This window comes from Parasteatoda tepidariorum, chromosome 4 (genome assembly GCF_982258835.1).
Source record: "Parasteatoda tepidariorum strain Cologne lab strain chromosome 4, Ptep-v5.0, whole genome shotgun sequence".
Classification (NCBI taxonomy): domain Eukaryota; kingdom Metazoa; phylum Arthropoda; class Arachnida; order Araneae; family Theridiidae; genus Parasteatoda; species Parasteatoda tepidariorum.
The window spans coordinates 67,015,573-67,042,734 of record NC_141758.1 but is presented as its reverse complement, the minus strand read 5'-3'; the positions used below and the strand labels follow the sequence as shown (position 1 = coordinate 67,042,734).

The 27,162-nt window shown below is 27.3% G+C and overlaps 1 protein-coding gene and 1 pseudogene across 2 annotated transcripts in view; both read right to left on the bottom strand.

The window, feature by feature from the left end:
• Positions 1–637: 637 nt before the first annotated feature.
• The window catches only part of LOC107450346 (ATP-binding cassette sub-family D member 3-like), a 93,789-nt pseudogene continuing 67,264 nt past the window's right edge, over positions 638–27,162 (bottom strand). The window contains exons 19-25 of the transcript XR_015433111.1: positions 17,192–17,257; positions 15,012–15,122; positions 14,095–14,148; positions 13,967–14,011; positions 12,498–12,602; positions 12,283–12,339; positions 638–11,129 (exon numbers count right to left, since the gene is read on the bottom strand). The product of XR_015433111.1 is annotated as an ATP-binding cassette sub-family D member 3-like (transcript). The remainder of the gene's footprint in view (positions 11,130–12,282; positions 12,340–12,497; positions 12,603–13,966; positions 14,012–14,094; positions 14,149–15,011; positions 15,123–17,191; positions 17,258–27,162) is intronic.
• On the bottom strand, positions 20,627–23,259 carry LOC147811029 (THAP domain-containing protein 2-like). Its single transcript, XM_087161270.1, has one exon. The coding sequence runs from the start codon at positions 23,257–23,259 to the stop codon at positions 22,792–22,794; it is 468 nt and encodes a 155-aa protein (XP_087017396.1). The 3' UTR covers positions 20,627–22,791.

The following is a 27,162-nucleotide window of genomic DNA, read 5'->3' as shown; positions in this document are numbered from 1 at the left end:
TAGAGATTCAAACTTATAAATTATTTCTCTCCAATCCCACCAAATGCACAGAACCTTGCTGGACATTATCCTGGTTTGGGCACAGTTTGAACTGCTTCACTGCTCTTTGACCATTATCATTTCACACAATCTTGTCGTATATGACCCATTTCTCATCCCCAGTCTCTATCCGTTTATGAAATGGGTCGATTTCATTCAGTTTAGCCAAGGCATAAGAACGATGCTCACATACAGAATCAAATGTCCATTTTCCTAAATACGCATCTCAGTGGCTCAACAGTCCAAAGAGGGCCAAGGTCTACTATGCCCATCTCAGTTTTCTTGGGCTCTGGGGTGCAGAAGCACGTGTTCTGGTTAGATGGTCAGCCGAACACGAAACCCCCAGTGTTTAGTTCCCAAGCATGCTTGGTACTCATTTATCGACCCACTGAAGGAATGAAAGGCTGAGTCAACTCTGCCCGAGGATCGAACCCAGGACCTGTGGCACGGGAGCGTGAAGCACTACCACTCAGCCACCGGGAGTCATTTTCACTGGCCTCTTACATAAAAAACAAGGCCGCAAGTTTAATGTATTTATAACTTTAAAAAATGTGTAATTTTATAAATGAATGTTCCATTCAAAGAAAACTACACATATGTAAAAAATATATTTTATTTAAAGCATAACTGTCGTATAAAATGTGCCAATTTCCAATAAATAAAGAGTCGAACAGAAGATAACCGGTATACACAATAGATTAAAACAAAGAAATAGAATAGAAACTATGAAAAATTAACAGATAGGTAAATAAACAATAGCAATAACACATTGTGCTTATACATATGGTAATTTGAAATTCTGATGTATGATAAGCATATTTAAAATAAGGCTAGAATTTGGTGATAGTCAAACCACTGAAGTTAGATAACTTAATAAAATTTGTCACAATTTTATTAAAATTGTTAAATAACAAAACGCTATCCAGGCTTGTAACAGAACATGCTGTTATTACACCCAGCTATTGAAATTTCGTTGTAATCATTTTAATCCATTAACTATTATAAAATCAAATTTAGAATCGTGGAAAAGCTGTAAAACACACAGAACTATAATGAAGATTCATAAAAAGTTTCATAAATACAGCCTTTCACACGTATTTTTTGAATCCTTGACAAAAAGTATGCACATTATAGATAGCAAATTTATATTGGAGTGACAGTGGCGTTGCGAGGGGTGGGCAAGGGGGGGCATCATGCCCCGGGCGCTACTCACAAAGGGGCGCCAAATGGTCCGCAAAACAAAAAAATTGCTGGATAATTTTTTTTTATTAGAATTGATTTCTGGAAAATATATTTTAAATTATTGCCAGTGTAATATAATAAATGTTAATTCATAAATATTACTCATAATATTTAATATTTAATTCATATTAAATATTATATTCAATTCATATTAAATATAATTCAATATTTAATTCACGTCCTTGTCATCGCGCTCTGCTTAGAATAAAAATGAAATGTTATTAAATATTAAATGTTATATATAAGTTTAATGTCAGCATAAATTATATTGTATATTTCACTATGTTACTACCTTTCAAGTTCAAGGCATTCTTGGTAAGTAATAAATCAAATAAGATTACTTACTACATCTACTCGACGATTCTATTATTAAGTGAATAGAGTATGAAAAAAATTGTTAACAGAAAAATGTGTTGTTCTCATATTTGTCACCACAGATTCAAAATGAATTCATTCATCTTCTGGCATCTACAGTTCGAAATCAACTAATAAACGATATCAAAAGAAATAAATATTATGGACTTTTGTTTGATTCAACTCCTGATATCTCTCATCGAGAACGAATGTCCCAAGAAGCTAGGTATGTAGATGCTGATTTTATCAATAAAAAAGTTTCCAACGGAGAATCTTTTTTGAGTTTTATTGAAATACATGCTAAAGATGCAGCCTCGATCGAAAATATAATTTTAGAGAAATTAAATTACGATGAAATTTCATTAACAAACTGCAGATCACAATTTTACGATAATGCTGCCGTGATGGCAGGTCACACATCTGAAACGCGATGTAGCGCCAGAATACAAGCGGTTATCGTTATCATCTATGGGCTGGCTAGAGAATATGAAAGAACTAATAGAAAAATTAGCAGAGCACTCTACCACTACAAGTGACAACAGAAGTGAAGCTACAATTCTGTTGCAAAATATACTAACCTTTAGTTTTATAACTTTAGTTCATTTCTGGTATGAAATCTTATGAAGGATTGATCGTGTGCAGCTCAAATTACAAGATCCTAGAATGAATTTTAGAGAAGTGTTCCATGATCTTGAATCATTAGCGACTGAACAAGCCGAAATTTGAGACAAGCTCTGTAAAGAGGCAATAGAAAAAGCGGAGTCTCTTTGTGAAAAATGGGATATGGATACAACAATACGTGCCTGGAGAATTAGCTATGGTGGTCTTTCCGCAGAAAGTGAAATTTCTCACGTTATGAAAAGCACTCTTGATCGTCTCCAACAAGAAATGTGTACACGATTAAGTGACCTTAATTTCAAATTTGGATTTCTACTAGACGTTGAAAATTATTAAACACGGATAACGTTGATAACGACCTTGAAAAAACATTTTATTTTATTTTATAACCGTCGTTGAACAGCCGACCCAATTTCATGGGCTTACGACTACTTACGTTCAACTCCGTAGCCTTGTAATTTTGAACCAATCCAGAAGACAAGGAAACTCCTGGATCAGTACCCCCAGAGGTATTGATTTGATGTGGGAACATGGAGGACTTTGAGACTCGACAGATTTAACGTGCATCAGTCACCATTTACTACACGGGGAGTCTTCGGCCGGCGAGTATCGAACCCACGACCTCTTGGATATGGGCCCAGCGCCCTTCCGACCAGGCTATCCCGGCCTCTTGAAAAAACATTGAAAAAATCTGGGTGAATTTTATAATACAGATTTCAATGTAATAGAACTTTTTATCAAAATATGTGACAGAAAAATGTTACTCCGCAGTAGAAAAGAAATTAAACTTAAAACTCCATTAGAATTTCTTACTTTTATAATCAATCTCGAATGGAGAAGATGTTTTTCCAAATCTGAGAGCGGCATTTCAAATACTCCTGACTATCTCAGTATCAACTGCTAGCTGCGAGCGTTCATTTAGCAAATTAAAATTAATTTTGACAGATCGCCTAAGAGACCTAGCATTTTTAAGTGTGGAAAGAGAAAATTTTAAATGATCAAATTTGATGATATTATTGATACATTTGCTTCATCAAAAGCACGGAAAATTTAGACATAGTAATTAGTTTTATTAATGTATTATAATCATATGATTATTAAATATATGTATCTCCTTAGAGATAATAAATATTTACTTTTTCATTGTTTTAAAACTGCGTGTTTTTAAAATATTTCTTTATAAATATGTAAAATAAATAATAGGTATCTTTTGAACTAATTCTAGATGATCATATACATTTCAAAATCTAGTCTTGTTCTCTCAACTACATTTTTTGTCTCAAATTTAAAGCCTAGCTTGAGTGTATGACTTTATTTATTTTACTTTATTTATTTATTAATTTGCGAGTATATTTTACATATAATATCGAACATATGGTTTTCGAATGGGGGGGCGCTAAAAAGATATTGTGCCCCGGGCGCGAGTTAAGCTCGCTACGCCACTGTGGAGTGAGAAAAAACATAAATGAATAACTAAAGAAGACAGGATTGGCCACATCAAAACCAGCTTGATTGCCTGATAAACCTTTGACATATTTCTGTTTTCTGTGGTTAATTAAACACTGATGTTTTCATCTTCTTCTGAAGTGATTTGCTAGATTTTGATAGCATTTATGTTTTTCTCATAAATATTAATTTGCGACCTCAAATGTGTGTACTTTTATGACTTCCTTTTATTAGAAATCTTGGAAAGTATATACTTCAGAATACACTGTACATTGAAATACATGCAATCTATTGAAATAACACATGGATCAATAAGTTCCGAGACTAACCCAGAGATGGCGCTCGTAGTAAACCAGTAACCAGGTCTTTCTAGAGTACTAACCTTTGCTTGAAACGTGTCAAAATTTTAAGTCGATCGGACCAGAAACAGCTGAGTTATCGAGGTTGGAGTAAAGTCGTTTTGTAGTTTGTTTAAAAAATGGAAAAAACAGAGTTTCGTGTTCTGATAAAACATTGTTTTTTAATGGGTAAAAACACCGTGCAAGCGAAACAATGGATTGACAAATGTTACCTGGACTCTTGTCCATCAAAAGCAACGATTTGTCGGTGGTTTGCCGAGTTTAAACGTGGTCGTACCGACACAAATGACACGGAACGCTCGGGTAGACCTGTGGAAGCCGTTACACCGGAAAATGTGAGTGAAGTGACAAAAATTATAATGAAAGATCGTAAAGTGAAGCTCCGTGAGATTGCTGAGATGACACAGATATCATATGGAAGTGTATTTACTATCCTTCATGAAAAATTGAGCATGAAAAAGGTTTTTTCCAAGTGGGTGCCGCGATTGCTTTCGATGGAACAAAAACAGCAACGAGTCGATGATTCAGAAAGCTGTTTATCGTTACGTGACCATGGACGAAACATGGTTACATCACTACACTCCAGAGTCGAAGCGGCAGTCATCTGAGTGGCGCACAGCCAGGGCCGGATTAAGACCTCTTGAGGCCCTAAGCACTGAAAATATTTTGGTGCCCCCTCCTCAACAAATCAAATATATCTAGTACTAAATCACGAGTTAATTCAAAATATAAAATCAAAATTTTTTGTAAAAAAAAAGTATTTATTCAAATTAAATAAAAAAATTAAAATAGAATCAATTGAAAACTTTTTAATTAATATTAAAAAAATAAGTTATGTTTGTGTGTATGTACAATGTGTAAAAAAGCAAACACTTCGAATAACTTATGATCGAAAGTTTGAACTTTTATATACTAAGACTCAAAATACTTTAAATTAAAAAAACAGACAAGTACTTTTTCTAAAAAAAGCATGCCTTTTTTTCGATTGATTCGAATTCTTGACTCTCGAAATAAATAGCCATATGTCGAGAATTTTTCAACCCAACTAAAACATTTTAGTTCACAATAATAAAATTCATTTACCTAAAAATAGTTCATTCTAAAAATAATTTTTAAGAAGTATTAATCATTTTATATTATTTTATTTATTAACAGAATAGTCGAAAGAACTTTAAATTGAAAATTTAAACAAATGTCATTTTGAATGACAAAATACAAAATTTAATGTGTACTAACTCAATCAAATAAATCTTAATTATTCAATTTTAAAAAAGTTATATATTTAACATTTAATTTCTCAAGAACTTTTCGACAGATTTCGCTCAAATTTTATATTTTAACATTTAAATAAATATTCTTTAAAATTATATAAAAATTTGCATATTTTTAAATTAAAAATTGTTCCGACCATTAATAATAAATAATTTTTAAAAAAAACTATTTTTGACAGGGAATTATTTTTAGGTTAATGAATTTTATTAATAGTTGCAAAATTTTTTCAATTCGTTTCAAAAGTTCTGAATGATCGAAATGCATGAAACCTGCAATTGAATAAAAGAGTCCAAACTTTCAACCTAAAAAAACTTTTGGGATCTTAATTTCCATATTGTGAATACCATCAATATTTTGAGAAGCAAATATCCAAATTCAACAACAATAACATTTATATATGTAGGTAGAGGAAGCACGTTTGCCGGATTTCATAACTTAAAAAAAAACTTCTGCTCCAACTAATTAACATATTTTAAGTTTGGCCCTCAAACCCTTTGAGATCTAGTAAGTTAAAATCCGATCATTAAATCAAGAGTTATTCAAGTTTTTTACTTTTATTTTATTTTACGCATTGTATATAATACAGCATAACTTTTACAAATAATAATGCTTTTCATTATTCCTTTTTCCTTATTAAACCTAATATATTAATAATGATAGGAAGAGGGGAAAAATAGTGATGAGTAATTTTATAAATACAACAATTATCTTTAATGATCCTATAAAATCTGAATTAAAAATCTGAAATGAACTTATTCCATAATAACAACTCACTCTAGATTTCATCTGTGGAAAACAGAACTAATTATCTAATAAAATTATTACTATTTTGTTCTATATTTTGGACATTCTCGTAGTTAGTTGACCTGTCAAAGTCAAAGGTACAGAGGAGCTTAAGAGTAATAAATTACTATCAATAAAATCTTAATTTGACTATTAAAAAAATGACCTTTTAGAAAAAATGATAGAAATCACTTAAAACTACTGCATTAAACCTGTACTTGAAATTCTCATAAGTGATAGTAGAAACTTAGGTCTGGAAAAGCTGTTACAGTAAATAAACACTCTGTCCTCAATAAGTAAATAAATGCATAAACAAAATACTTTAAATAACTATAAATTCAATGATCAGATTTTCATTTACAAATTCAGAACATTCGTGTTTTTATAATACAAAACAAAAACATAAATATAGCAACAATGAATATAATATAAAAACTGAACTTAAATAATATTCAGTAGAAAATAACAGACCATCATTTTTAATTTATTCACTTTTTTTGTGTTACGATATTTTTTATTCCTGTATGCATACGCGTACATAATACCACATAAGTTTTTTAGAAAATAATTTCAGGTTTGGAAAAATATAATCATAAATGTAAATAATCATATGTATGTAATTTTATTAAACCAATATTTATCTTAAACCAAGTAAAATCCACTTTGCCTACTAAAATTTTATGTACTAAATATTTTACATATTCTTTACAACATTTAAAGACAAATTCGTAAAATAAATCAAAATAAAATTTGTGTATTGTTACCTAAAATTTTTATTTTAAATCGAATAACTATTTTAATTATAACGTCATAGAATGAAATTTATTTCGATAAGATCATTCATTTAAAAAATTTAATTACTTCTTAAAACTTATAATACGGCAGCTCCTCTTAAAAAACATGTCACATTGTATTTTTAACAAAAGCTTGAAATTTGTTTTTATTGCTTTTGAGTATTATTGTGCAATAGAATGCTTAAATGTAAAAAAAATTATATAATTTTTAATAATTGTAATTTTATTTTTACATTTAAGTTTAATTTTTTATTATTAAAATATAATACTATAGGAAAATTAAACTCTTCGCTTATATTGATTTAGACAAAATCAATATTGATCGATAAATAATAATTATTGATAAAATTATTTGAAGGATTTAGCTACTACCTGAAGCAACATCAGTTTTACACTATTACAGCATGCTTTCAAAAGCAATAGTTTAGAATAATGTTTTAGTAGAATAAACTCTTTCTGTGCATTCATGTAGGATTCAGTGCACTCACGTTCTGTGCATTCACGTATACACGGGGGTGTGTAAATACGAGAAATTAGTTACTGATTGTAGCATAAATAATGTTATTGGTTAAAAATTATGTCAATCAAGAAACTTTTCTTTTCCTAGACCTCCCACTTTCTTCAATCTTATAAGTCACCATTTATTTGTATATATACCCCCTCGAAAGGAAGACAATTTGAATTTTCTGAGATATGCACCCTTTTTTCTTTTGAAAAAAAAAAGAAAAAAGAAGGGGGAATGAGTCCCCTATAAAGATATCTGAGATGAAAGGATGTTCTCTGTCTGTAGTAAATCAATTGGTTACGCTTGTCTTATCCTTAAAGTGTTTCTTCTCAGAAAATTTAGCTTTGTATTCTAACACATATGTTGGTGACAATCACGGTGGTCCTTTTCAGGAACCTTCGAATTCATAGAATCGAATCCTGGCAACATACAGATTTTGTTGTTTACTGGATTGTTTGTTATAGGCAGAAAGCAATATCAGGTTAAATTGAACCACGTTTCCCAGAAGTCTATTACTTATAATAAAATAACAGGGAACAACAATATTTTTCCCACTCGTTTATGCAGAATGACCAATTTTTATTTTAAGAAAAAATTTATGGATAATGGAAATACCTTAACTAATTATTTATTTATTTCAATCTGATTTACACACGAGCTACAAGTAAAAATTAAGCACAACTATTAAAATTTATTTTAGTGACGGAAATAATATTATTATATTCAAAATATTTACATGTTCAAATTATCATCATAATAAAAGTTGATGAAATTACACACATATATTGTATATATATATAATCATTATCATTAAGGATTTTCCTTATTAGTTATTAAACATATTTTAAAATTCAATTAATAAAAATATCTTTCTTAAATTTGCTATTTATTTTTAATTTGAAATTTTCAGTACTTTTCTTATTTCTTAGTTATAATTTTTACAAATTTCGTTATAAGATGCACAAAATATAGTTTACTTGCACTAAACAAAATTCAATGATTAAAAATTTTATTTTATTGCTACTTATTTCTTACATTTGCTTTCAAAATTAAATTAGTTTTAATGGGTACTCTTACTCTTCTTAACGTATTTTTCAATGTCAACGAACATCCGGTTCACATAGAGAATTTACACATTTTTTGTGCTCAACTTTCATAACATTTGTATTTATACAAGACTCTAAGGACTAAGGAACCTATAATTCTTTCCTTATTCAAAAACTAGCTGCTTGCATTCATATTACGTAGTATATATTTTAAATCTTAAAATCTAATTTCGTTATTCGATATATATAAAAAAAAATTATAAGTGATGCGAAGTGTGTGGTCATATTTTTCCTAAATTTAACCTCTCCTCCACAAAGAAATTTCGAAAAATGATACTTAAACACAGCTCCTTTTTCTTAATTTAGTGAATAAAAATAATTATTTGACGTAAATTTTGAAATAAATTTTTGCAACACAACCTTTACGTAATTTGATGACTTCTTCTCCAGTTGCAATGAGAATACTATAATTAAAAATATAGTATAAGCAAATATTTTATGTAGTATAAACAAAAACATGCGCAGAAACTGCAAACATGCACAACATCGATTGTTTTTTCACATCAAAAATCACATTTTTTACATCATCAAACCATTGCATCAAAATTTTGTAAATCAAATTTTTTTTCATAAAAATATCAAATTTCTGTAGTATTAACTTCTACAACTGCGAAAAATATTCTGTAAACATGAATCGTAGCAGTATGTTATGGAATCATTGTAATGGATAAATAAATAGAGCTTTTATCGCATAGAAATTCACTACCTAATTTCATTATAAGACCGAAAATTTTTGATACAAAACATCATTTGTTTTTTTTTTCTTTTATTATGTAAAATTTCGTACTTAGAAATGGTTGTTATCTACTCTTAAAATGGAAGCTCAAAATAATAAATTTATTATCAATGTTTCAAAAAAAATAAAAAATTACTGCGAACATTTAGTTAGGCTTTGTGGTGCCCCCCTATCCTCTGGTGCCCTAAGCACGTGCTTAGTGTGCTTAATGGTTAATCCGGCCTTGCGCACAGCTGGCGAAAGCCGTCCGAAAACGCAGCAGTCAGCTGGCAAAGTCATGGCGTCAGTTTTTTGGGATACGCATGGCGTGATTTTCATTGACTACCTCGAAAAAGGTAAATCGATCAACAGTGATTATTATATTGACTTGCTGGTGCGTTTGAAGGAGGAAATCGCAAAAAAACGACCGCACATGCAGAGAAAAAAATCCTTTTTCACCAAGACAATGCACCCTGCCACAAGTCGATGAAAACAATGGCAAAATTGAACGAATTGGCCTTTGATCTGCTTCCTCACCCCCCATACTCGCCAGATTTAGCCCCCAGTGACTACTGGCTCTTTGCTGATCTTAAAAAAGTGCTCCAGGGAAAAAGATTTGGCTCAAATGAGGAGGTCATCGCTGAAACTGAAGCTTATTTTGAAGCGAAAGATAATTTTTTTTATAAACATGGTATTGAAAAATTGGAAAAGTGTTGGAACGATTGTATCACCCTAAAAGGTGATTATGTTGATGAATAAAAAAAAATTTTGCAAAAAAAATGTTGTTTTCATTGTTAGTCTCGGGACTTATTGATCCATGTGTTAGAAACACTCAAAACTTTTTGTTGGTAATACAGTTGAAACCAAATCATCTGATGCTTAATTATATAACACTTCAGTTAACTGACACCTCTACAGCTTGGCATTAAACACAATCCAATGCATGTTTTGTTTATTATTACAGATGATGTTGCTCAGTAACTGCAGTGGTGACCAAACCAAAATTTGGTTGTAAGTAATCTGCAATCAAACCGAAAGCAAAAAGGAGAGGATATTTTTCTTCATGATATTGTATTGTTCTTTTGCTAGAACAATAATACACAAATGAGAGTTCTTTTTTATTTCAGTCACTAATTATTTTGAGGAATTTCATTCATAATTTGGTTATAAACTTAAAAAGGCCCCCTAATTATACAAGGATTTCTGACACCTCTACCATCTGACATTAAACACAATCCAACACGTTTTGTTTATTATTACAGATGCTGCTGCTCAGTAACTGCAGTGGTGACTAAACCAAAATTTGGTTGTAAGAAAATTGCTGTCAAACAGAAAGCAAAGAGGAGAGGATATTTTTCTTCATGATATTGTATTGTTCTTTTGCTAGAACAATACACAAATGAGAATTTTTTTTAATTTCAGTCCCTAACTAGAGGAATTTCATTCATAATTTGGTTATAAACTTAAAAAGGTCCCCTAATTATCCAAGGATTTCGATTTTCTGGCATATCCTTAGTCCCGAAGGCATCTGATAATTGGATTCTACTGAATAAAACATTGGAATTCCATTTGACCAAGGTTAACTTTAAAAATGTTTTTCAAAACTCTGTAAATTTTTTATACAAATTATGCTATAAATATTATTTAAAAAAAAATTAATGTGGCAAAAATCGAAATCTATCATACTCAATAACAGTTACTGAATGTTTGAAAGACAAGGAATTGAAATATCAATCAATACGTATACAATTGTAGCTACTGCATGAGTATTAAAATAAGGCCACAACCAATATATATATTTTTTCAGACCTAGTTCAATCATGATCCTTTCACTTCAGTTGTTTTGTCAATGGGTTTAAATTCGTATGCACCACGGCCATTCATGTACAGTACATACTGAAAATAAATAATTTTAAATTTATTCGTAATTGTTATGAAAGAATAGATATTTATAAATATTATTTAAAAAATATAGCATCAAAATCTTCAGCAAACAACAAGGCACAAATTACAAGAAAGTGCTTAAAATTTCAGTAGACTCAAATCCAATTAAAGCTGCTTCGAAATTTTGATTAGAAAAATAAGGAAAAGATTATTTTAGTTAGTTTGGAATAAATATGAATTTTAACGTAACATTTCTATTACATTTTTCACATCTCTTTAAGATTATTGATTCAGTAATATTTAAATATCTACAACTTGATAAGTTTAAGTACATAATTTAAAAGTCTAGGCAAAATTAATGATTTCAACATTAAGTATTGCTCCAATACTCAAATTTTGAAAAATGGCGTTTTACAGTGTTTTGAAGATAACTCTTTTCCCAAAACAGCAACTTTTACCCCCCCCCCCCCAGTTGATTTCTTTTTAAAGTTTAGACCTTTAAAAACTTCTAGCAATCCAAAAATAATACGCAGACAACTGAAAAGTAGTAGGGAAAAAAGAAAAAAAAACAATGTTAGAAAAGTAATTTAACAAAATTTTTTTTAAAAAAAAAAAGATAAATTTAAACTACAGTCTTAAGCAAAAATCAGTAAAATAAGAACGTTAGTCTTATTTTTATCTATTAAAAAAATCTAAAGTACACAAAAAAATTATCTTTCTTTATTTCAAGTGCTATAGCAATTGTTTCCTTTCTTCTTTCTTACCTACCACATTGCTCTGTGTAGTATAGTTATTATAATAAACTACATTTCAGTTTCTTTCACTGTGTTAAGTTGAAAGGATTGATGTTAACTTTTACTTACTACTTTTACTTTTTGTTTCACAACTGAGAGTTGTTAGACATAGCTCTTGATGATTAAACATTGCAATAAGTACTAACATTCGACTGTTTATAGATGTATCAACTCAAACAAGTGTTTTACTTAGTTGAGGTTTATGCTTTTCTTAGTCTTTTAATGGTCCTCTTAAAGCTGTTTAAGTCTTTTAATGTAGGATTGCAAATTTAACATAAATTTAACGACAGGAACTTATTTGTACACCCAATATAATTTCAGAAAATAAAAAAATTACTACATACAGATGACTGATAAACAAATAGGTTTACCTCATGATGTTTCCATAATGATTTTCTGTGTGATACAGTAAACAAAGATATGCCAATCTATAAAAGTGAATACAATTTTATTATAAAAAGAGTGAAATATTAATAATAATAAAATAAAAAAAAGTAAGCAGAAAGAGATGACTTTTAAGTAAAAGTTTCACTGTACACAATAATTTTTGTTGTAGTAATTATTACTAATAAGTATGCTCCCTTACCTCACGGCATTCAGCATACATATTTTGTTCTACATCTACACTAACGGCACTTGTGCATTCGTCAAGAATAGCAAATTGAGGGCACAGATAACATAAACGAGCCATCTGAAAAACACAAAATATGAAACTTTCAAATTAATTGCTGAAATTTCATTTTAATTAAAAACAAATGCGATAAGGAGGAATAACTGTAGTCATATTCTACATTGACACAGTATTCTACATTGACACATATTTAACATTATTAGTAGAAAAGACATGATTAACTGATTCCTTGATTATCTTGGGTAGTCTTTGGTTGGTATGTATGGCAAATAATTATTATTCCAAGTAAATTCAAGTAAGGCAAATATTATAGTTTGGTTTTACTTAGGAGAAAAAATATTTATTTTGTTTAGCAGTTTGTCTACTTTGGTTTGGCATTGGATGGTGGGAGTGGATTCCTGTTTTGCACGGTTTTAAGCAAGCGCTACTGAATAAGTAGCAATAAAAATGGCAAGTGAGCACAAAAAGACATGCAGATAGTTTTTTTTATGGTACTTTGAAGAAGTCGAATTCAAATACGGAAAAAAATGATTCTTCAGTAAGTAGGTTTATGAAGATGATAGTTCAAATGATTCAGATGATCAGGTTGATTTAGAAGCTGCTCACCAAGCATCATTTACCTGCATAACTAAAGAAAGGAAACTGACAGAGCAAAACTAATAGTAATAAATATAATTTAAAGTTATTATAACAATTTATCTATAGTGGAACTAGTGTTTTACATTTTGTAAATTTTCCTATTTTCTATCAGTTCGTCAAAATTGCCAATACCGATAATGTTAAAATATTTCAAATTTTATATTTCTCTTTTAAGAAAATCCAGCTTTATACACTTTTCTAACAGACAAAAATCATGTTTTTTTTTACTACAAAGCTCGAACAAACATCTTCGAAGTTTTTTATTTACTAGTTTATTATCTGTTCGTACCTCTTCTGGCATTGCTTTCTATTCTATTATTTTCCTTTTGTCTGTGAGAAGGGATTTCCCCCTTGACTCATCAGAAGAGTGGTGGTGTGGGCAAAGCATGGGAAGGGTAATAAAAGAAAGCATGTGTTGCAAAATTTGAGAGTGGAATTCCTTTCAGCAAACTTCATTCTTTGATTCTTGGAATTATCCAATCATTTAAAGAATGATACACTAAACAACAGGTTTGGTAGTAATTTGTTTTCTCTTGATTCCGGTGACCAAGGGATGCTGCTTATAAAAGTAAAAATAAATATTCTGGAAGTTCTGAATGTGATTTCTACAGCAATGGACAGTTTAGACCAAAACACATTAATTTTTACATTGAACATTTTTGTTTTAAAAATGACAATTACTTTATAAAACTCAAAAAGAAAAACTACAAGGACAAAAAGAAAAAAATCATAAAGTACAAAAAGAAAAAAAAAGTGAGAAAAAAAATCAGATATAAAATACTTACAGCAATTGTTTGTTTCTCTCCACCACTAAGCAAATCCATCCAATCCTAGAAAAAAATTAATGACTATATTAGAAAGCTAAATATATAAAATAAAAGAAGGAAATACAATTTAAAAAATAAAATCTTACTTTTATGGATTCCCAACCACCTTCTTGATCGAGGATGTATGTTAATTGAACCTGACAAGAAATAACAATCTTAATGAAAATTGCATTAGAAAGTAATTTTATTTAAAATAATTTTAAAAATGCTTATCAATTAACAATTAGTTTAATGGACAAATTGAAAAAGAAATCTGTAACCAAAATATAAGAAGAACGTTCTGCATTTTAATATTCTAATAAAAATTTTCATTAACAATTACAAGAAATTAACCACAATAATAATTAAATAAATTCAAGTGGAACAATAAATTATAATTTTATAATTGAATTTAGTAAAGAATTAATGCAAAATAAACAATATAGTTGTTTTCAATGTAGTATTTTTATTTTTCACACAAGTTTTATTTTACTTATGTGTAACATTTCTGAAGTAAAAATAAATTCAAATAACCATAATGATAAATGTATTCAAATTACAAAAATAATTATATCAGGAAAAAATGTTTTATACAAATATTTTTTACAAACTAACAAATATTTTGATTTTCTTATTTAACTTATTTTATTAATAACTTAATTTCTCATGTAAAAATTTCTCTAAACACTAATTTTAGATTTATTTAATAATTAAAATAAGACCATAAGCTTATATTTTAATATAAAAACACTAATTGATTTTATTGAATGTTGAAATAGTTTCTTTTAGAGACTTCAATTTGTTTGATTAACAGCATTACATTTATTATTGAGAAAAAAGAAAAAAACACACTATGATATAATTATAGTACTTATGTTTGTTAAAAAAAAAACTTACATTGTAACGCTTGATATTACTTATAAATTTGCCAGATTTACAGCATAACAATTCAAATACTTATTAGGCTCAATAGTTTATATAACATTATTTTAATTTAAAAAATTATCTAAATTAACTCTATCCATTCTAATAAAGTTTTTAAGTCTTGGTCAGATTTTCTTTTGCAAATCATTTCCTCATGACTATCGGGATATATAATTTGATCTCTAAATGTGCCTAAAGTCATATATGGTCTCTGCAAAATATAAAAATTAATTATATAAATGTAGTTTGAAGGAAAAGAGAACAAAGTTATATGTTATAGATAATACTCCTAGAGTTCTGACTCCAGTAAAAACTAGAACATTATTTTTCCATTTTGAATAACAAAGGCAAAACATTGTTTTTACTAAGAAAAGCATTAACAAGAAATTTTGAAAAGACGTGAAGTAAGATAAAATTTCCACAAAATGGTTATAGGGGTTATTTTCAGATATATGATAGAAAGATTTATATCTTGGTCAAAAAAATGTCAATTAAACAAGTTGTACAAGAAGGTTTAAAATTTTTGAGAGCAATATTTAGCAAACCTTACTCTGCACAGTTCAAATATCAAAAAAGTAAAATTTCAAGGTTCAAAAAAAAATATATTAAATCTTGTAAATTTCATTACAAGGGTTTTTTAAAAAAATTCTATAAGTTTTATTCAGTATCTGTCTACTGCATTGGACTGTCTTAATTAAAGCAATAAAAGTACCAAGACTATATCGTTTTAAAATCAAATTATGTTTTCTTTTAGTTTAATTTAGTAAAAACTTTTTTGTTTCACTCTTTTTTTTGTTTCAAAATTATAGGCAATTGAATGTCATTAACATTTTCATTAGCACTGAAATAAATAATTAATAAATTTAAATTTTCTAAATGATTTGAAAAGAGTTTGAGACTGCCTTTATTTTTAACAACAAACTAGTTTTTACCTCTTACAAATAAAACCAAAATAAGCTTAATGTTACAAATGTGATTACAAAGATGCTGTGGAAATATAGTAATGTGATCTAAAGACATAGAATATTTAATAAATTTAAATTTTCAGAGAGAGTTACAAAGAGCTTTAGAGCTACTTTCATGATTTATAAATATAGAACAAGTTTTTATTTTTATAATTTAGCTCTAAAAACGGTAAATTCGAAAATAGTTTTACCAAGGTTTTCTGAAAACATGCCAATTTGACAATTTTTATTAAAGGCATAGGTAAACTATGCATTTACTAGCTAAAAGTTAAAAGCTAAATGCAGTGAAAAAATCAAAAGTGTCTCCAAAGCATCAGCAAATATTAATTTCACTTACACTGAGAAAGCAAAAAAAGGTAAAATTTGAAAAATTAAAAATATAATAAAGGCAAACATTAGCCAGTCATTTTTTGTATGAGTAAACATAAATATTTGTATTAAAAAATATCATGAGTTAAATAAAATTTTTGAGACCAATATTTCCTGTTAACTGAGAATAACCCATTATAGACAAAGGTCTCAATTTTATTTTCTGAAATAAACTATAAGATTACACTCAGCTTTGAAAAACTTCTACCCCCTCCCCAGTAATTGCTTATTCTTAAACTGCCTCCAGACAAGTTTTTGGAACTGAAACGAATAGGAAGTTCCTATTAAAGAAACCAATTGTATTCATTACTTAACTGAAAAACGAAAATTCCATTCTAGCAACTAGAAATTTTTTCCACTTTTTTAATGCAATTGAGCGAGGAAATTTAATAATGTGTCATATAAAATAATTTGATTACCCTAAATTTTATTCGTATAAGTGGGTTATTCGTTTATCCAATATGCAATTAAAGGAAATTATTGTACTTCAATTACTTTCACAAATAATTAGAAAAAAAAGGTTAAAAATGGGCGAACAAACAGTCATTGTTTGTGCTCCAATGTCATTAAATGCTAATAAACAACTAAATAACTCTAAGGAGCTATTTCTAAAAATTAAGTAAGATTGTTTCATTTCATCAAAATAAACATGACTTTTTTTAAGAAATTCCCCACACAGATGTTCTCAAAACCATCAATAGATTTTATAGTTATGGTAATGCCATCAATAAAACCGAAAGTGAATCATATGTGACAGATTTCTGAAAAATCTCATCAAAAAATACAAGTTGGAAAAATTGTATTATACATTTATGCTTTTTAAAACGAAATATTAAAGAATTTAAACACAATTTTACTAAGCACAAAGTTCTAACCTAAGATTGTCTTACCATTTATAAATATTAAACAAGAATAAATTATAATAAGTAAAAAGGAAAAAAAATACCTGGGGTATGTAGAACAGTTTGTTCTTGCTGGGTTTTGTCAATGTTCCTCCAAACAAAGGCCACAACTAAGAACAGAATCATAATTTGTTTTGTTGAATTTTTTTCTAAAATTAAAATAATTTTGTTTTAAATTAAAACTCAAATGGCAATAAAAAAAGCAGTTCTCCTTATATTCAAAAATATAATGTTGTATTAAGAATAAACAGCTTTTAGACATCAAAGTGCCAAGTATTTAGTGCCAATTGTAATCAAAGCAATAAAAAAAAATTTTTTTATAAGATTTTCAGTGATGGCATTTAACCCTTAAGTTGCTAATATTTGAATTCAGTTCAGGATAAAATCAGCAAGCTTTACTTGATCATGAACAAGTTTGTTCATGATCAAGTTCATACAATGCGAATCATTTAAGGAATATAGCAGAGATGATATATTTTTGATTAATGGCAAAACAGTTAAAGAGCTAAGTCATTTAAAAATGAATGGAATTACGGTTGTCACATTTAAAACACTTGCTTTGAATAAAAACATGTTTTTCTCAGAATAGCAAAAAACTTTTTTACTTTAACCATGTTGTCAAATGAAGAAATTGACGGATAAATGAAAACAAAATAATCTTTTGTATAATAATAAAGGTGTGTTAAAAACTAAAACTAAACTCAGTGACACAGCAGTCCATAGAGGGCCAAGGCATGGCCAACTAGAAGGGGGAAGGCCGGAGAACGTTTTCTCTCGCTTCAACATTCCTTCTGATCTAGAAGTCTCCGTTGAAAACCGCTATAAGACTTTTAAACGCGTCAATACCGCATTTTCGTTATTTTTATTAAAGGATAATTCAAAAAAGATTTTAAATAATTCTCAGTGGCATATTTAAGATTTTTAAGTTTAAAATAATATTTTTCAAATTAAGTTTGGAAAATAAAACTTTGCGTTTTTTCTTTTACCTTATTGTCTTTGGGATTAAGAAAAATTTACTTTTTGATATTATCTTTGATGTCGCTTTCTAGTCTCAGATAAGTCTCGTAATTTAAAAAAATAAATAAATAAAAAGAAATCGGATCTTTTTGATTCAAATAGCATTTTTTATTTTTATTTTAATACACTGTAAGAACTTTGATTTATGATTAAAAAAAACAGTTTTTTGACTTTTTAAATCAATATATATATATATATATATAAAACAGTTTATTTAAATCAAGCTAATTTAAATCAACAAACTCTGGTCTTAAATATAAAAGATACTTAGAAATTAAATTATAGAATAGTATTTTTTATACTATTTATTTCAATTTTTATATTTTATTTCAAGTATTAAAATGAAAATTATCTAGGATTAGATTTTTTATTTCAAGCATAAAAGTACTACATAACAAATATGTAAATAAAAACATCTGCATGGTTAGATTTTTTGTTTATTAATAATTTAAATCAAAAAACAGAAAAGAGTTTTTATATTTTCTTCATTTAAATTGTGTCAAGTATTAAAATGTGTATTACAAAATTGCTTATAATGAGATTTAATAGAAAAAATTTAAATTAATAATAAAACTAAACAGAAGATACATTTTAGTAAAACATCAAACTGCTGTTAAAAAAATCTTATGTTTAGATTATAATAAATAAAATTACAATACTTCTTTCTATGAATTTATTTTAAGCATTGCAGTGCAAAATAATACAAGTAAATAACAAAAATCTTATGAATTGATTCAATTGAAAAAGTAATTAAATAAATAAACACAAAACAACATTTTTTTGTAAGTCTTTTATTTGTACATTTTTGAGTCTAAAATACTATATATTATTTAAAAGCTGTTTGAAATTCAAGATAAGAACCAATATATTTACAAGTTGTTGAACATTAAAATGAAAGAAATAATATGTGGAAAACATAATAAAAAGTCCAATTATGTGCCAACATAAAACAAGAATGACTTACAGTCATAATGTTAATTTACAAGTACTAATTGAGAATTTTGAAATATGCAATATTTCAATCAATCTTTTGGTTATTGCTCAGAATGTAATATAGTTCCATATTTTATGAAGAAAGGAATTTATTTTAAAATTATCATTAGCAGAAATACTGCATACTGATAAGACGCGTGCTTGAATATTATTCCAGTATGTGATGATTATTTTCCATTTCAGTTCTTTTAAGAAAAAGCAACGACTAAAAAACTGCAGTGAAAAATTAAGAAATAGAAAAATTTTAACACTTTGCTTATATATTTTATATTAGTATTATAATAATAGCATTCCACTATTAATAATTTTTTAATATTGTTTGAAAATATTCAGCCATTTTGATTAAAGATTTTAATTTCATAAGAATTAATTATATTTTGAAGTTGTATAGAAACCTCAAATGAGTTTTAAAAAACAAAAATTTTTACTTTATTTTTATCCAATTTATACTTGAAATTTACATGCAACAGTTAGCTAGTTTAGGTTCAAATTTTACAAAAAATAGTCTCTGATTATGTTACAGACAACTATGAATTTATAAAAATTGTGATGCAGATTGTCTAAGTAAAATCTGCTACCAGAATTATTATAAATTCTGATTATTATAAAAACAGATTTATGCAAAGTTACAGGTAATTGCTTTTAAAGTAATGAAAAATCAGTTCACTAATTGTTACGCATGCTTATTAATAAATATCAATACAAGACAAAATAAAATATAAAAATGAGCAATACCTTAAAAATGAGATTTTTTTTTATTACCATTAAATCAATTATAAAAAAGAAACATTATTTATGACCAAGATTGAGATAATAGTATTACTTATTCCTACAGTTAATTCTAAATAATTTATAAAGAGACACATCAATAGATTTCAACTTTATAACATTCTACTTCAATAATTTGTAACATACTCCTTTTGTTTACACCTTACTCTTTTTGTTTTTTCTTGTATAAAAATTAAAAATATTTTTTTGATGCATCATACTTTCAATTATATACAAAATTTCCAGACCTATGTAAATTCAAAACATCAAATTATAAAATAATATGATTGATTAATAATAAATAAGTGATATAATAATTATACTATAATTACCAAGAATAAATAGTTAAATATACCTAAAAGTAAAAATAAAGTTTTTACAGTAAATAAAAATTAGCCGACTGATAGTTATTTATCGACTAACACGTTACAAAGTTTTATAATTAAATGTGCTAACATTAAAATATTATTATAGAACTTATTTATCGAATATAATATTTTGTAATTACTATTGTTATATAAATTATAAAAATTTACGACAAGGAATTCTATAATTTTGCAACATAATAAACAAACAGTTGGAAGTATTAAGCAATTTAAGACATGATAATGTTTTAAGCAAGTTATTATTTAGAAAATTTATCCAATTTTCTTTTTTCTTCTTTATTAGTATTTTCAGCTTTACGCTTCTTATTAACATTATTTTTTTTCATCTCAATTTTGTTCATTTTCTTTAATACACATTCATCAGTTTTAGCTTTTGAATAGTTATTTAAACACACATTAGAAAATGAATTGATAACTTTTAAAACACGCTTAGAAAAATTATAGTTACATTTTTCACAAATTTGTTCCATATCAACTATTGATGTTTGATACAAATGTAATTCAGTTAGCTTAACTAAAATGTTATGTTGATTAACAGATAGAGATTGATACAATTTTTCATACTTACTAGATATTAATTTCTGAAAAATAGCAAAACAAACAGCAACAATATAAACAATGTCACAAGATGGATTTTTCAAGCCTCCTCTATTAAGCATATCAAGATAGGAACTGTTATGAAATTTTTCAGTTTCTGATGACAAAAGTTTTGTATCAAAATCCACATTCAAATCGAAAGGACTGAGGTATAAATCGTAGCATGCATCACAATCAATATTAAGCTTGTATACACAGTATCCAGTAATATAGGTCAGAATTTCAATGCTATCGCAAGACACATTTAAATCCTCAAGAATATCGATAAATGGACTATCGATAAATAATTCCAGGACATCACTATGAAATTTAGTAGTTAGCACATATCTTGCACCATTTTCCAAGAGTCTTTTTGATACGGCCACAATTGTTGATGTTGTTTGAATAAGGGCAAAAAATGTCTCTTTAGAGAAACAACCCTGCCTTGGCAATTGCTTCATCTCTTGCCACTTTTTAATCCACAGTAAAAAATTTTCCAAAAACTCAAAGCTTTCAGTATTTGTTTCACTGAGTGGAAGAGAGTCAAAACTTCTTATGAAAATCCCTTTATTCTCGTGTGAAACATTTAAAATATCCCACCATCTCTTTATCAATTTCAAGAAAGCAATGGTGTCTTCCACTGTGTGTATCGAGGCTATATTTTTTTCTGAAAGCTGCTCTAGAGCAGCACTATTACTTTCGTGAAAAACATTTAGTGCTGGCAGCACATTCTGTCTTTCCATTTTGGTTGGGTAAACAGTCTTTACATTTAACTTAAATGCAAGTTTAACAGCATTCTGTTTTTCATACTGAAACATATTTCTCAATAGGCAAAATCTTGGCTTCATAATATTACTCAAATTATTGAAAACAGGACAAACAAAAGTTTTTTCCACATCTGCTTGACAAATCCAATTATTGCGTATTGTTTTCATAATATGAACAGGATTAATAATTAAATATAGTGGAGCCCCACTTGCTGGGTTTATCGAAGGTTCACTCGATAATTTACATCCAGCGAGTTCTTTTAAACATATTTCGGTTAACAGCATTATTATCAGCAATAAGAGAAATTACATTAAAATTAGCCTTATGCAAAATACATAAAGCTTCTTTTGTTAGACGGAGAAGGTCTTCAGCAGTCATTCCGCTCACAGGCACTAACGCCACCACTTCCTCATAAGGGGAATATATCGAAGCAATCATAAATGCTTGAATAGATGTAGCTTCCACATTTTCTTTGTTCTCTGAAAAACCAGTAATTTGATTAGCTTTATACGAAATCTTTGGCTTGATGTAAATTTCATCAAGTGACAAATTTACGAGCCTTTCATTTTCAGTAAGCTTCTCCCATTTGGCTTTTATATAATGGATATTATCCTCTACTGTTGTGCTACAGTTCAAGCTTAACACATTTAGCAACTTTTTAATGGAATCCACACAAGGAAGTGTCAACATTTTACAATTTAATATTGATCTGTAACAGGATGGGGACACAACAAATAAAGATGCAGCAAAGCGATACATGTCAGTACTGTATCTCCTGGAGGTCTTAGGCTTTAATGCCAATTTTAACTGCTCACAAATGAATATTAGTTTTTTTTTCTTCTCACAATCTGAATATTGATCCATTAACTTGTGAAAGTGAGCTATAATTACATCTAAATCATTCACTTCAACATTTGTTTTTGAGGCGCTTTTAACCATGGACACAATGTTTTCTAGTCGGCTCCAAAAAGTTAATATGCCATTACTTAGAAGATGCGAGTATTGTTTGGAATCTAATTCCTGCGAGCCAATAAAAATTTGCAAAGATAAAGAAGGTGCAATCTTTATACTCTTAACAACTTCTGGGCAGTTATCAAAATCAATGAAAAGAATAAGTGTAATGTTTTTATTTGTTTTTAAGGCAAGGACATTGTCTGGTAGTTCGATTTTAGATTTAACAATGAATTAAAATCATCAAATGACTTAATTCTGTCATTAGCCAAAAACTCATTAAAATTCCTTTCATCAGTTTTTGCTATCTTTTCATCTCTGCTCATTCTTTTAGATGAAGAAGTTTCGGACAAATACTTTGGGTAACCAGGAAATAATGTTGGTATCCAACCAGCCTTCAATTTCGGCCGACTTCTTTGAACTTTAACCAATTCATTATTTTTCCAATACTCATCATATCTTATAATGCATTCATCAGTGAAATGTTTTTCACACACAACACTTCGATCTGAAGGTACAAAATTTTCCCTGGGTATCTTCTTAATCCATAAATTTTTCACTGTTTCGTCTTTAGGGAATTGACAAACTGAAACATATTCTCCAGTTTTATCATAATTTGATTTGCACGCAGTAACACAACATCTATCAGGCATTGTAAACGAATTAAAAATTGATAACAACGCCTAACTTTAAACAAATAAGCATGTAACAGATTAATTAGCACTAAACAAGCATGTAAACCACAGAGGAATAAGAAAGAGATTCCACTCCCGCCTATCAAGCGCCAAGTTTCGCTCAGTAAGAATAGTCTTAGTGGCGCCATCTATTGCAATATAGCTAAACTAATTTCGAATATAAGTTATACTCTTAAATTTCATTAATAAGTACCAAAATATTTTAAAATTCACTATTCAATCAACAATAGTTTATAATATTTAGGTGCAAAATTTAAATTGCTTTAGTCAATGACTTACAATTTTCGAAATCATTAGTATTTAAATAAAAAATTAAGGATGATATTCTACTACATCATAAAAAAATGAATGATAAAAAAACAGAGAAAAATTTCTATTTAAAATATGATTTAGAAAACTAGCAGCAATTTTTGAAAATCTTTAATTTTAAGGTTAGATGGATTTTGTAACAAATTATTCTTGTTAAAGCTTACATTAAGACAAAATTATTTATAATAATCTAGAATTTTATTTTGAGAATTAAAACAAATATTTTAAAAAGTGAAAAATAAATGTATTAAATACTAAATTGAAGGTGGGATTTAAAACTTAAGTGAAAAGAAAATTTAAAATTGTCAAAATATGCATTTTGACATCTTCATATGAGGTATTTTACAACTGCATTGGGAATTAAAATATTTTTATGGAATATTACTGATAAAGAAAAATGGTTAAATAATAAAAACAATATTGCTTTTATTCAAAGATTTCATTTTAAATAATAATTTTTGAAATCAGTGGTATTCAAATTGAATGTTTTAGACTATCAAATTGGAAAAAAAAAATTTTTAAATAAAAATGACTTGAAAGAAAATAAATAAAAATTACTTACTATTAATGATGATGAAGAAATAAACGTGAAAATAAGATAAGATAATCCTGTTAGTATATAACAATTTATGATGATGAAACGATAATCTCCAATAATCATTAATACAATATAAATTAATAAAAACATTAGTTGAAAGGTTATTGTAACTATAATTGAAGCATTATATTTTAAGCAATTTAAAATTTAATGTAAAATATTGCCTTCAAAATTGTATGTTTATTAAATATTTTAATTTAATTAATTAAATTAATTTGATTTTAATTTATTAATAGATTAATTATAAAATTATTTGACTTACTAAATATATTGCAAAACAATACTTACTTTTTAAAACCTCCTAAATGTTGAAAAGAATTTTCAACTTTTATTGTGGCAAGAAGGTATGTCAAAATATTAGAATACACTGGACACAATATATGCATATAAATAAAAAGGCCCTAATAAATTCTAATATTTTGAATGACCAAGCTCATTTAGAGACACAAACAGGGAATTGATCATCAGAGCTTTCTTCTAAAAAAGTGGCAATCAAGACCCCAAAAGATCATTAGAATTAGTGAGAGAACCTGCTATAGAAGAAAAAACTGCAAAATATATCAAGCAGACAATTTTTTATTGTTTTGTACTCACAAAAAATTCTGAAATATTTAAGTTCACAGTAGGATGTTTGTTGGTAGGAAATTTATTTTATTTTCTGAAAAATTATCTTTGAAATTTTAATTGTCAGTTTTTTCCTCCTTTTTGAACTTCTTTATTTAATTGCGTGATATACAATTGTTTTCATTATTAAAAATATAAATTTATAAATTTTCATAGCTTTCTGTTCTGAATCCTATTGTTTTAACTTCAAAATATATACAAACATTCCCCTTAATTGATAATGACTAATAGCGAGAAATTTATATAAAGTAAAATTTAAGTTAACAGATGTTTTGAATTCAATAGAAAATGTAGATAGATAGAAACAAAATGCCTGCACATGTTAATAATTAAATAAAATAAACTAACAGAATCAATGATAGATTAAAATCTTTTTATCTCAATATTATAATTTCAAAAAAATTATTTAATTTAGTGAAAATTATTCTATTTAAGCTTCCTTTAGAGAAATTTGTGTGCGAATTGGGATATGAAAAATTAAAGAGGTTTCTTTTATTGCATAGTGGTAAAATTAACTAAAAATATTCATAATTCAATTTTTAATTTTATTATGAAAATCAAACCATGTACTTAAATGAAAATAAAGAGATGTTGATGTCCAATTTAAACAACATAAGATCTGCTCTTCTTCTAGTAGTGTCATTATATTTCTTAAATAAATAAAAAATTATAATAAAAAAATATGAAGAAAAAAATTATAATAAAAAAATATGAAAGAAAATTATAATAAAAAATAAATAATTAATTTCTTCTGCATTACAACAAAAAAATTCATTAATTAGTTATAAATGGAAATAAATCACAAGCTAAATAAAATACTTTAATATTTTTGACTCGGCTTCTGTAAAAGCCCAGCTTTTGTATTCTTCTAACATAAACTGGTAAAAAATTTGCATACACATTCTGGAAAATTAACATACAATATGCTAATAAATTAGCATGTCTCTAATTATTGAAATAAGCTTTATGCATCTTAAAGTGATTAGCAAATTTTAAAAGATAATTTATTTTTCCAACAACATTCAGATTACAATTCAAATGGAACTCACCAGTTTCTCTTTTTTTCATACTGGAAAGAAATTAAATCTGGAGTTTGTTGACTGAGACTTCTACGATGAAAGTGCATCTAAATAAAAAATCACATTGGGTACAATATACATAACTAAACAAAAGGACCCAAATGGATTCTAATATTTAGATTAAGTTCCAAGCATGCTTGGAAATAATCCTCCCAACAACTGGGGATTTGGTATCTGAGTAGAAACTTGCTACCAAATAAAAATTCAGATTAAAAAAGCAATAAAAAAATTATGACAAGAACCATCTGATAAAGCTACTTCAAAATATGAAACAAACTAGTGCAAAAATACATTGAAAAGGTGTATAGACATAAGATAAAAAAACTAAATCAGGAAAGAAATAATGTGAAATATTAAAATTCATTAAAAAAAATAAAATGCACTGAATAAATATCCAGCAAGTGCTAGAAAAATTCAGTGGATATAAAAAAAAAAGAAGATTGGTTAACAAATAGATTACCACAAAATAAAATTTCGGATACCTTAAAAATAAATTATACCAAAGACAAAGAACAATCTAAAAGAAAGGTTACAAATAAAGTGATAAATAAATTCATTTTCAACAAAAAATGTTTAATAAATAACCACGTAGATGCCAGAAAATTTCCACCAGGAGAAAAAATCTGAAAATAAATAATCAATAAACCATATTAAAAAGAAAAAAATATACGTAATCAGGTATATATTACATAAATTATACCAGAAGGAGAAAAATAGTCTGTAACAAATTGTAATAAATAAAATTTTAAATAAAAAATAAATTCATTTGTAACCGAAAATATACTGAAAACTATAAGCATATGATAGATACCATGAGAAAAAACAATTCAAAACAAATGGTGACAAACAAAATATTAAATAAATTCATTTGTTTAAAAAAACATAAACATATTTAATATTAACATAACATAATTAATGTAATAATCCAGCAGATGCCAGAAAAATTCTAACATAGAAAAAAATTTGAGAGGAATTCGCAATCAGTAATTCATTATGAAGAGAAAAGATTCAAGTACATTCTAGATTATTATAGATAATTACACCAAAGGTAGAAAAAAACTATCAGATATAAATTGTTTTTAAGAAAGTTTAAAAATGAAAATAAATTTATTTGTAATCCAACAAAAAAAAAAAAAAAAAAAAAGATATCTAGGCATATGACAAATAAATTATAACAAGACTAAAAAAAAAAAGAAGAAGAAACTATCCAAAACAAATTGTAATTAAGAAAATAATATTAAACTCGAACAG